The sequence below is a fragment of the Dipodomys ordii genome, unplaced genomic scaffold (assembly GCF_000151885.1).
Source record: "Dipodomys ordii isolate 6190 unplaced genomic scaffold, Dord_2.0 Scaffold43, whole genome shotgun sequence".
NCBI lineage: Eukaryota > Metazoa > Chordata > Mammalia > Rodentia > Heteromyidae > Dipodomys > Dipodomys ordii.
The window spans coordinates 11,405,418-11,415,594 of NW_012267259.1; the positions used below are offsets into that span (position 1 = coordinate 11,405,418).

The following is a 10,177-nucleotide window of genomic DNA, read 5'->3' on the forward strand; positions in this document are numbered from 1 at the left end:
CACCACATAAGCAAAAAGAAAAAAGCCGGAAGTGGCGCTGTGGCTCAAGTGGTAGAGTGCTAGCCTTGAGCTGAAGAGCTGAGGGACAGCGCCCAGGCTCAGAGTTCAGGCCCCACAACCGGACCCAAAATAAAAAAATAGAAATATGGCCGGGTGCTGGTTGTTCACACCTGTAATCCTAGCTACTCAGGAGGCTGAGATCTGAGGATCTCGGTTCAAAGCCAGTTCGGGCAGGAAAGTCCCTGAGACGCTTATCTTCAATTAACCACCAGAAAACTGGAAGTGGCACAGTGGTTCAAATGGTAGAGCACGCACCTTGAGCTGAAGAGCTCAGGGACAGCGCCCAGACCCAGAGTTCAAGCCCTATGCCGACCAAAAAAAAAAAGATAATAGAAATATGATTTTAACAAAAACAGGAGTTAATGTGGTCTTTTCCTTGACTTTTAAGAAAAGGCTGTTTACCACCTGATATTAAAATACACCAGCAGAATAAATATGGTAGTTCTTATCATATTTCTGCAGCTGTTTCTCAGTTATACATTGTTTCACTATTGTTAGACTACTGCCCAGCTGATTTATCTGGTATGCAGAGGAGGAGGGGGGAAAAGCTCATTTAAAAGAATAACGTAGCCGGCGCCAGTGGCTCACGCCTATAATCCTAGCTACTCAGGAGGTTGAGATCTAAGGATCATGGTTCAAAGCCAGCCCGGGCAGGAAACTCTGTGAGGCTCTTATCTCCAATATACCACTAGAAAACCAGAAGTGGGGCTGTGGCTCAAAAGGTAGAGCGCTTGCCTTGAGCTGAAGAGTGCAGGGACAGCGCCCTGTTCAAGCCCTATGACAGACAAAAAAAAAAAAAAGAATAACCTGTGTACTTGTGTTTGTTTTTAGGAAAGCCTCACAGCACTGGTAGTTCTGAACGTATTCAGCTCTCAGGAATGTACAATGTTCGCAAAGGCAAAATGCAGTTACCAGTGAACCGGTGGACACGACGCCAAGTTATCCTGTGTGGAACCTGCTTGATTGTATCATCTGTGAAAGACAGCCTGACTGGAAAGATGCATGTTCTGCCATTAATTGGTGGAAAAGTAAGTTTAGCCCCCCCCCAAATAATAAAAGATATTTGCATTGAGCCATTTCTGTACTAAGTAGTAGATGGTTTTGACTCATTTAAGGTGTGGTCTACCAGTGGGTATTGTTGGTTAATGAAGTTGCAGAAAATAACAGTGACATTAGCCCACCGGACATCTTGATGATCTTGACTTTATTAGTATATGCTGCAGTTTACGAACTAGGATGAATAGGGATCAGATAGACTTTCACTGTTTTATTTTAGACTGTAGATGATAAATTCAATGCATGTTGACATTCCTTGGTAACTGTGAACATGTACTTTGTAGTACAGAATACTGATCCCTGGACAGGATCTTAGGAACATTCAAATAGCTTAAAGCTACTAGCATCCAAGACTTTCATCACATTTTACTCCTTAGCTCTGTTTATTTATGTTTACTGAGCAGTGCAATAATTAGTACTGTGGCTGGTCATACATCTTAACTGGAAATGTTACTGATTTCAGGTATACCCAACAGATATTTTGGACAAGTTGACTATCTTATGCCTATTATTTATAAAATAGAAAGAACCAGACTGGTTGGGAAAACAATGTCTTTGTCAGATTTTTAAAATAACAAAGTCTTGGTAGTAGGATAGCATGATCACAGTTATATGTCAATATGTCTTGAATTTTTGAATGATATGATCTGCTAATAAATAGGAAGGGAGTAGGTGAGGAAACAAGTTGGAAGGGGAAAGAAAATAGCAGTGTAGGGGGGCAGGGGGAGGATGGGAAGGGATGGTAAGGGGAAACAAAGGAGGAGGCTACAATGCTTGATAAGAAATGTACTCATTATCTTGCCCATGTAATTGTAACTCCTCTGTACAGTAGTTGCACAGTAAAAAAAAAGAAAATAGCAGTGTAATAAGAGGAAAAATAAGAAGTCAATTTTTGTTTAAGTTTTAACTTGGTTCTAGGGATGGATAATGAAAATAAGTCTGGCTCTGTATAGTAACAATTGTTTTGTTGTTCAGCTACTATGTAGCAAGCTCATTATTCCTAATTTTAAACTAGTCTCTTCTTGTGAGTAGTCTATATTGGTTGTTTTCCCCTGTACTATTGAATAGTCTATCCTAAGAAGGCTAATACTTGATCATCTTCACAAATAGACTAGAGGAATGCACATTTAGATCTATTTTAGGCTTTCATGTTAAAGCCATTGCCTCTTTAAAAAAATTAAGTAGTGTACAAAGGGTTTTCAATTCCACAAGATGGTGAGTACAATGCATCTTAATATTACTCCTTCCATTGTTCCCCCTATCTTTCCCCATCCCATCCCCATTACTTATCTTTTTAAAGATTTTTAATTGGTATTCTAAAGGGGATGTACACTTACATAAGTTGAGTAATGAGTGCATTTCTTTTTGGACAGTGTCGCCCCTTCTCTTACTCTGCCAATCCCCACTGCTTCTTAACTTTTGCATGAGCATTAAGAATCAGTGATGTAGACTAATTAGTTACTTGTCTTTTGGATGAATTACTGAAAAATCATCATCAGTTCTATTTTAAGCCATTTTCTTAAATACATATTTTAATGTTTGATGGTATGTTATTCCATCATCAATCTCTTCTCTATGATGATAAGTGTTTTTATAGGCAAATGTAGTATAGCTATTAAGTATCTCTTAGGGAAGGCATTGTGCAAGGTACCTCCAAAATACCAACGTGCATAACTTACCATCTTAGTTTATAAGTTCATGTCAGGAGATGAAGGAGAACTACAGCAGTATCTGCTGTAAGTGAGGTACAGAAAAGAGAACAGTACTATGGCAGATTAATGGAAGGAGAGATTGCATTTGAGGGGGAAGATTTTATAATGAAAGAGTAGCAATTAATGATAGAACTTGAAGGGTAAAGAATCTGCTGACAAATTAAGGAGATGGTGAGAAAGATTTTTGTCATGTTGAGAGAGACCAAGACAGGAAAGCATGTGGAATGTTCAGGTGAGGTCAGAAAAATCCAGTTATAATTAGCATTTTCATTCAGTACTGGAGCCCTGTCCTGTTTCCCAGGCCTGTTATTGGATAGACTTCTTCTATTGAGTGAATTGAAAGTTAATAGCTTCCTTTTTTCACTAGCAAACCTTGTAAAACCTGTTTTGCATTATGCCTTTAAAAATAATTGAGTACATTGAAATACTGAGCCTTTAAAACCTGTTGACCCAGTTAGGGAAGGAATAATTCACTTTTTTGTAATCTGAACTTTCATTAGTGTTTGTCTGTTACTTTTTTCCCATTGTTAAAGGAAAAACAGTAAATGGAAGTTTTGCTTTTTCTTTCCCCTTTTAAATTTATATATATGGAAGAGCTAGAATTAAGGTAAAGCTACGTGGGTCAAAACTATAACAATAATTGCTATGTTGTCAAATTCATATATCACTGGAGTATGGTGGTAATTCCATTTTCAAATAATAAATGTCTTTATTAAGTAAAGCTCTTTTACAATTTGATTGTGAAAAATATTTATTTAATAAAGTTATATCTTATGGTGCAGCTATGCTATAGTTAATTTGACTTGGAATTTAACATAGAATTTTGATACATTATTAAAATACATTTGACTATGTTTTATAATTGAGCAAATAAATTGAGTAACTGTTAAGCTCTCCCAGTCAATTGGGAATTGTAGTAGTGCCAATGTCTTTCTGCCTGTGTTCTCTTTTCATCTGTCCTGTTGTTTGTCCTAACTCTGGAGGTAACCACTGTCCAAGAATGGGTGGCCATAATTTCAATTCATTTTTTTTGAAATTAGCTTTTGGACTGTATCAAAATGATTTTTTAACCCAGTATTGTTTTACAATAAGATTTCATTTTATGTGGTTTTTATTTCTGTACAATGTTCTACTATGTAAACATTCCATAATTTCTAGTTTTTTAAGTAATTTTCCTGCTGATGGGTTGCTTCCAGGATTTTGTTGTCATAAGCAGTGCTGTTGGCATAATCTTTTGGTGATAATGTCTCCTGGTATGCAAGTATTTTTTTAGGGCAATTGTTGGCAATAGAATTACTGTGCCTGAGGGACATTTGGCAATATGTGGGAGTGTTTTGATGGTCAAAAGATTACAGTTAACATTTAATTCAGGCTTGCTATACCATGGCAACAAAACCTCTCAAATCTTGTTGTGTTGTAATTATTTCTCACTCCACTATGAATGGGTGGCATTGTCAGGAAGGGTGGATGTTTCCATTTTTACACCTTGTGGAGGGAGGGACAAGACTCATAGAGGCTCCTTCTTTTGTAATTTAACATTTGTGAAATATGGCAGGGGAAGAGATAACTAGAGTTCCATTCACTGGCTTTTGTAGATTGAGATGGAAAAGTGACACATGCCACTCTGTCAGAGTGGTGACCCTTTGTAAAGGTCTAGGAAATGGGGTGAAGAAGATAGTGCACAAGAGGCAGATATCACACAAAAGATTACATGCTTCAGTAGACAATGAAGAGCACTCAGCCCCAGGCCCTGTAGTTACCTCCTTGAGAATGCAGTTCTTGGGTAAATTCTTTGAAATTGTTCTTAGATGGATTGTTTGACATTGTTATGTAGCTAATCTTACATATTCAAATAAGGACAGTTTTCTTCTTGTTCTTTTTTTGTCTTGCCTTTTGTTACAGACTCTTTTTTTTTTTTGGGTCCAGTCATGGGGCCTGAACTCTGGGCCTGGGCACTGTCCCTCAGCTCTTCAGCTCAAGGTAGCGCTCTACCACTTGAGCCACACGCCACTTCCGGCTTTTTTCTTTTTGCTTATGTGGTGCTGAGGAATCAAACCCAGGGCCTCAGGCATGCAAGGCAAGCGCTCTACCACTGAGCCACCTTCCCAGCCCCTTGTTACAGACTCTTATCAAAGATTTTAAAGCAAGTGTAGTTACTGAGCTGTGGGGCATATGTGTCTTTATTTTTACAGGATGATACTTAATTGTTTTGTAAGGTTGTTGTGCCATTTTGGACTCACTTTATAAGGATTCTTGTTTTTCTGTGTAGCAGTACTTTAGCGAAATAGTAAATATTTTTTGATATCAGGAATCAAACTCTGCTCTGTAGTTGCTAGGCAGGTTTCCCTAGATGGCACATTGGCATGAGTTTGATAGCTCTGAAGTCCAGTGAGCACAATTTGATACTAGATATGGTCATTAAACCATTACCACATTGAAGGTAACACATGCACCCTTCACCACCTAATATCATTCCCACAGATTCTTTGAAATTATTACGTAGCTAATCATACATATTCAAATAAGGACAGTTTTCTTCTTGTTCTTTTTTTTGTCTTGCCTTTTGTTACAGACTCTTATCAAAGATTTTAAGGCAACTAATGGCTTTATAGTGCTAATAATGGTAAGCTGACTTTCCTTATCTGAGGTAAATTTAAGTTGGTTTTGGTGTATTTTTTTCTTTGTTATTGTTTTGTTTGTAGCTATGCTGGGATTGCACTACAATCCTTGTGCTATCTAGGTCAGTGAGCTATATCCCCAGCCCTTTTGCTTTTCATATAAAATCAAATTGGTTTTCATATAAAATCTTGTACATTTTTCCAGTGTTGGTTCAAATGTCTTACTTCACCTCCAAATGTAGCTGGAATTACAGGCATGTGCTACAACGCTTGGTCCATTTTATAACATGGCCACACTTTTTGCCCTGACTGGCCTCAAACCATGATGCTCTGGTCCTGCCTGTGGGCTAGCTGGGATTACTGATGCATGTCACCAGGCCCCATCTGCTGCTGGATTCTGATTTCATATCGGAAGAAGTTTCATTAGATAAGTTTTTATAACTGAGGTTGCCTCTAACTTTCCTTTCTGTTAGTCGTTTGATCTGGTTTTGGTTATACTGGCCTGGGTTAGGTATTATTATGTTTTAAAATTTTTCTTTGATGAGTGCTTACACAAACTTGGAATGATCTTTTTCTGGAAACTGGTAAAACTCACCCTGTAAAATCATATGGGCCTGATTGTTTTTGTGAAAGAAAATTTTGGTACTCACTTGGTTAATCGTTGGTAAACACACACACACACACACATACACACAAAGTGGTTTATACTCTTGAGTGACGCAGTAGCCCTGTTCTTGTTTTTGTTGTATCATTTATGTGCCTTTTTTTTTTTCTTGAAAATACCTGCCAGAAAATATTACTAGCCTTTGTAGTGAGTCTGAATTTTGTTTGGTTAATGTTCTCTGTGTATGTTCGTATCTCATGTCAGCCATTTCTGTTTTTATAAACATCACTTCCATTCAGTCCTGGATTTATTCAGTTTTTGGCCTTGATTTTTTTTTCACCCCCAAATTCTAAAATCTCATTCAAAGCATATTAAGTTCTGCTTTCTTTTCCAGTGTTTTTATAATGTACAAATTTCCTTCTGTATCTGCTTTTGTTGTATTCCACAGACTTCCTTGTGTAATATTTCATGATTGTATAGTTTAAAATTTTTTTAAGTTATAATTTGTTTTAGGTTATAATTTTAGGTCATAATCATTTTAACCTGTGAGATGTTTGGAACTATAGTACTTTAGATGTATGTTATTTAGAAATGTTATTAATTTTCTAAGTATATAGGATCGATTTCTAACTTAATTGGCTTTGATTTTATATGTTCTATATGACTTGTCTTATGGTCATCTTTGTAAGGGAAATACAAGAGGATAATATGTTACTTTATTGTTTAGATATTTCCTCCTGGGAGTGTACATTTGATTATTTTGACTATTTTCCCATTAAAGTTTTAAAAACTTTAAAAAGAAGTAAGTCTCTTTAAAAAGAACTTAGTCCCATAAGTAAATATCTTCCTAAGAAGGAAGTAAGGGCCCGAAAGTTTTATTGTGAGGGTATAGAGAAATAAGAAGTCTGTACCACTTTTAAACAGGAAGAAAAGATTTTTCACTGCTGGGAAGAATCTAATGAAAACTCCCCCGCGGGCCCCCCCCCCTTGCTTCTTTTTTTGTTTCCTTGTAACTCACATTGGTTGGTCAGCTGCAGGAACTTAGCTGTTACAAGTAAGGAAGACTATGGGAGAAAGGTACAGATCTTTGTGTGCTTACTGATCCAAGGTATAGTTCGGGAAATACGTTAGTGGTTCTGTTCTCTTACTGTTTTTTCCTCTCTTTGTTTTTTAGGTAGAAGAAGTGAAGAAGCACCAGCACTGTTTAGCATTTAGCTCCTCTGGACCTCAAAGCCAGACATACTACATTTGCTTTGATACTTTCACTGAGTATTTAAGGTGGCTGAGACAAGTCTCCAAGGTAAGCAGCACTCACACATAAATCAAGATTTTTTTTCTGTTTCACCCATAGCTGTATACAAAACATATCTATCTATACTTTGTTTTCCCAGATACAACCAATGATAAGGAAGTTTTAGTTTTTGTAAACTGTAACTGAAAAACAGCTTACTAAAAATTGATTTTATTTAGTCTTTTTACTTAAATTTAGTGGGTAGATCAATACATCTTGAGATTAAAAATGTGATTAAGAATATGTAAAGGGACTATCCCAGAGTAGAACACAAGACCACAGAATACCCAGAGAATTATTACAAATTTCCCACTTTCCTGTCACTATATTTTCATATAGTCTAATCTTGTGCCATATCCCTTTTAAGCTGTTAGTGTACCATTCACCTTATTTTGACCTTATTTTCAGATTCCCCTGATTATATGAACTGACCCTGTCTCATTAAATTATGTATCTTTGTATGCGTAGTAGAAACCGGAGCAACATTATAAATATGATGGTAAATGCTGGGTTTTTTTTGGGATTGTGTGAAAAAGGTGTTTTGCGTGTCATGTGATGTTTGGAGTGACTGCTGCTCTAGCACTTTGATTTTGGATATGTTTTTGAAATGATGCAACCTCTAGGACCATGAAGACACAATTTACTTTTATGGTTTTGAATCTAGAGTCCAATTTGTTATTCAAGTTTAGTGTGAGTCATATTTGCTGTGTGATATAATTACTTGCCAGTGAATGAATAAAAAATAACTTTTTAAAACATTTAACAGAAAGCTAGAGTATGTCTAGAAAGTCTTTTTGCAACACTACGTTTGAATTATCAGATTAAAAACTGTTCCATGGTGATGTTATATCATTTAGGAGCATTAGTTTCTCCCTTTCCTGGAGAAGGCCATGGGCAGGGTTTTGATTGATTGCACTTAGATTTTCTAACCTAATAGACAAAGGGAGGCTCTGTCTGTGTAATTCAGCACCCCTACAGGTAAAAATGGGAAAGGCAACACTTTGTCTTCAGACTTTCATGTGGGATTAATGTGATAGATCAGTACATCTGTCTAGTTGCTTTACAGTTACTTTGTGATTGCAAATATGAAAGACAAGTATTAAATAATATGCTTTTTATATCTAAGTGATTGTGCTTTTTATTGTGTTGTTATATATATAGTTATATATATTTGTTTTATATATATATATATATATATATATATATATATATATAATTAAGTAGTCACGTAGGTCCAAAGGAAATCATTTGCTAACACTGCATTAATCAAAGTATAGTAAATTGCTTGCTATACTGAGATAGTGAATTTTTAAAGTAATCTTCTTATTTAGATATGTTGGAAATTTTTTATGTGAAGAAAAGTTTGCAGAGTATAGTTTCCATATGTCACACATTAAGTTTCCTAAACATATTGTTCTGAAACATTTTTCAAAATCGGAAACGCAGATATTTCTCGTGCATTCCTCTGGACTCTCTTCTAGGCTGCCTTTGTGGCCCACTGGTTGTTCCATAGTCCCCTTTTGGTTCCAGTTTCTAATCCAAGGTACCACATGGCATCTGGTCATTGTATCTCCCTTATGTCCTATGATCTGTGACAGGATTTTAGTCTTTCTGTTTTTTATGGTTATGAGATTTTTCAGGAATACTGGTGAGGTGTCTTGGAGAATGCCCAGTGAGGGGATGTGCTGATCTTTCAGACCAAACACAGAGTAATGCATTTTAGAGTAGTTGTCAGCTGCTTCATATTCTTTCTGAAGTTAAGTCAGAGGTCTGGATTTTTAAGCATGGATAAAGATATAAGTAAGAATGTTCACAAATGAAAAAACATACTACAGCAGATCATTTGAAACAGTTTCAACACATACTCATAGTTTTGTATGTTAAACATGAACATAATTGCTAACTTACTCAATCCATGAAACATCTACCAAGCACCTTCTATTAGTCAAGACGGTTTTATTTCCCCAGGAAATAAACAAGCGAAAAACAGCTTCCATTCCCCATCACTAGATAGAAGTTACCCTGGGAGAGACAAATGATCAGCAAGTAAACAGACAAGAAATAAACAAACAAATAATCATAACGTACAGGGTGATAGAACAATGGGGACAGCAGGCTACATCTTTCAGAGGAGCAGACGTTTAAGTGTGACTTGGGTGAAGGAAGAATGTGATTATTTGAAGATGTGGTAAGACAAGCTTTCCAGACAGAGGTAAAGATAGGAAGGCCCTAAGATGGCAATGGCCATAACAGGGTAGAAAATCAAAGTAGTCAGGGGTCTGCTATTACAGAACAAAGTAAAAAGTTTAGATTTTATTATTAATATAATGGCACGCCGTTAAAAAGAGCTTTCTTGTTCAGTTGAATAATCTGACATGTATGGTAACTAGATTATAGACAGCAAGAATATAACCAGCATGGCCTGGCCTTTTACAGTTCTTGTGGCTTATCCAGGCATGAAGTGAGGGTGGCTTTGCAATGCAGGCAAATATAGATATGGATATAATAGAGATTGAGTGACAGCATTACTGATAGATTACTATATTACTATATAGACAATGAAAAGGAAAGGAAGAAATGAAGAATAGCATCTAGATATTACTTTGCATTACTGGGTAGATTGAAGCCTAAGCTAAAAGCCATAATACTCATTTAAACTAGCAAAATACAGTTTTGGGCTTGAAGGCTTTTGTTCCCAAAAAAGACTAGAAATACAAAGCATAAGAGATAGGTAAATTCCCTCTTTCCTTCCCTCCCACTTTCCTTCCCTTCCCTTCCCTTCCCTTCCCTTCCCTTTCCTTTCCTTTCCTTTCCTTCCCTTCCCTTCCCTTCCCTT

At 36.5% G+C, this 10,177-nt stretch overlaps 1 protein-coding gene across 1 annotated transcript in view; it reads left to right on the top strand.

Moving 5' to 3' along the window:
• Phlpp1 (PH domain and leucine rich repeat protein phosphatase 1) overlaps positions 1 to 10,177 on the top strand; it is a gene marked incomplete at its 5' end in the record, with an annotated part of 167,591 nt that overhangs the window by 73,139 nt on the left and 84,275 nt on the right. Inside the window, 2 exons of the mRNA XM_013018896.1 lie at positions 892 to 1,088; positions 7,225 to 7,350. Of these exons, the coding sequence (XP_012874350.1) occupies positions 892 to 1,088; positions 7,225 to 7,350 (323 nt within the window). The remainder of the gene's footprint in view (positions 1 to 891; positions 1,089 to 7,224; positions 7,351 to 10,177) is intronic.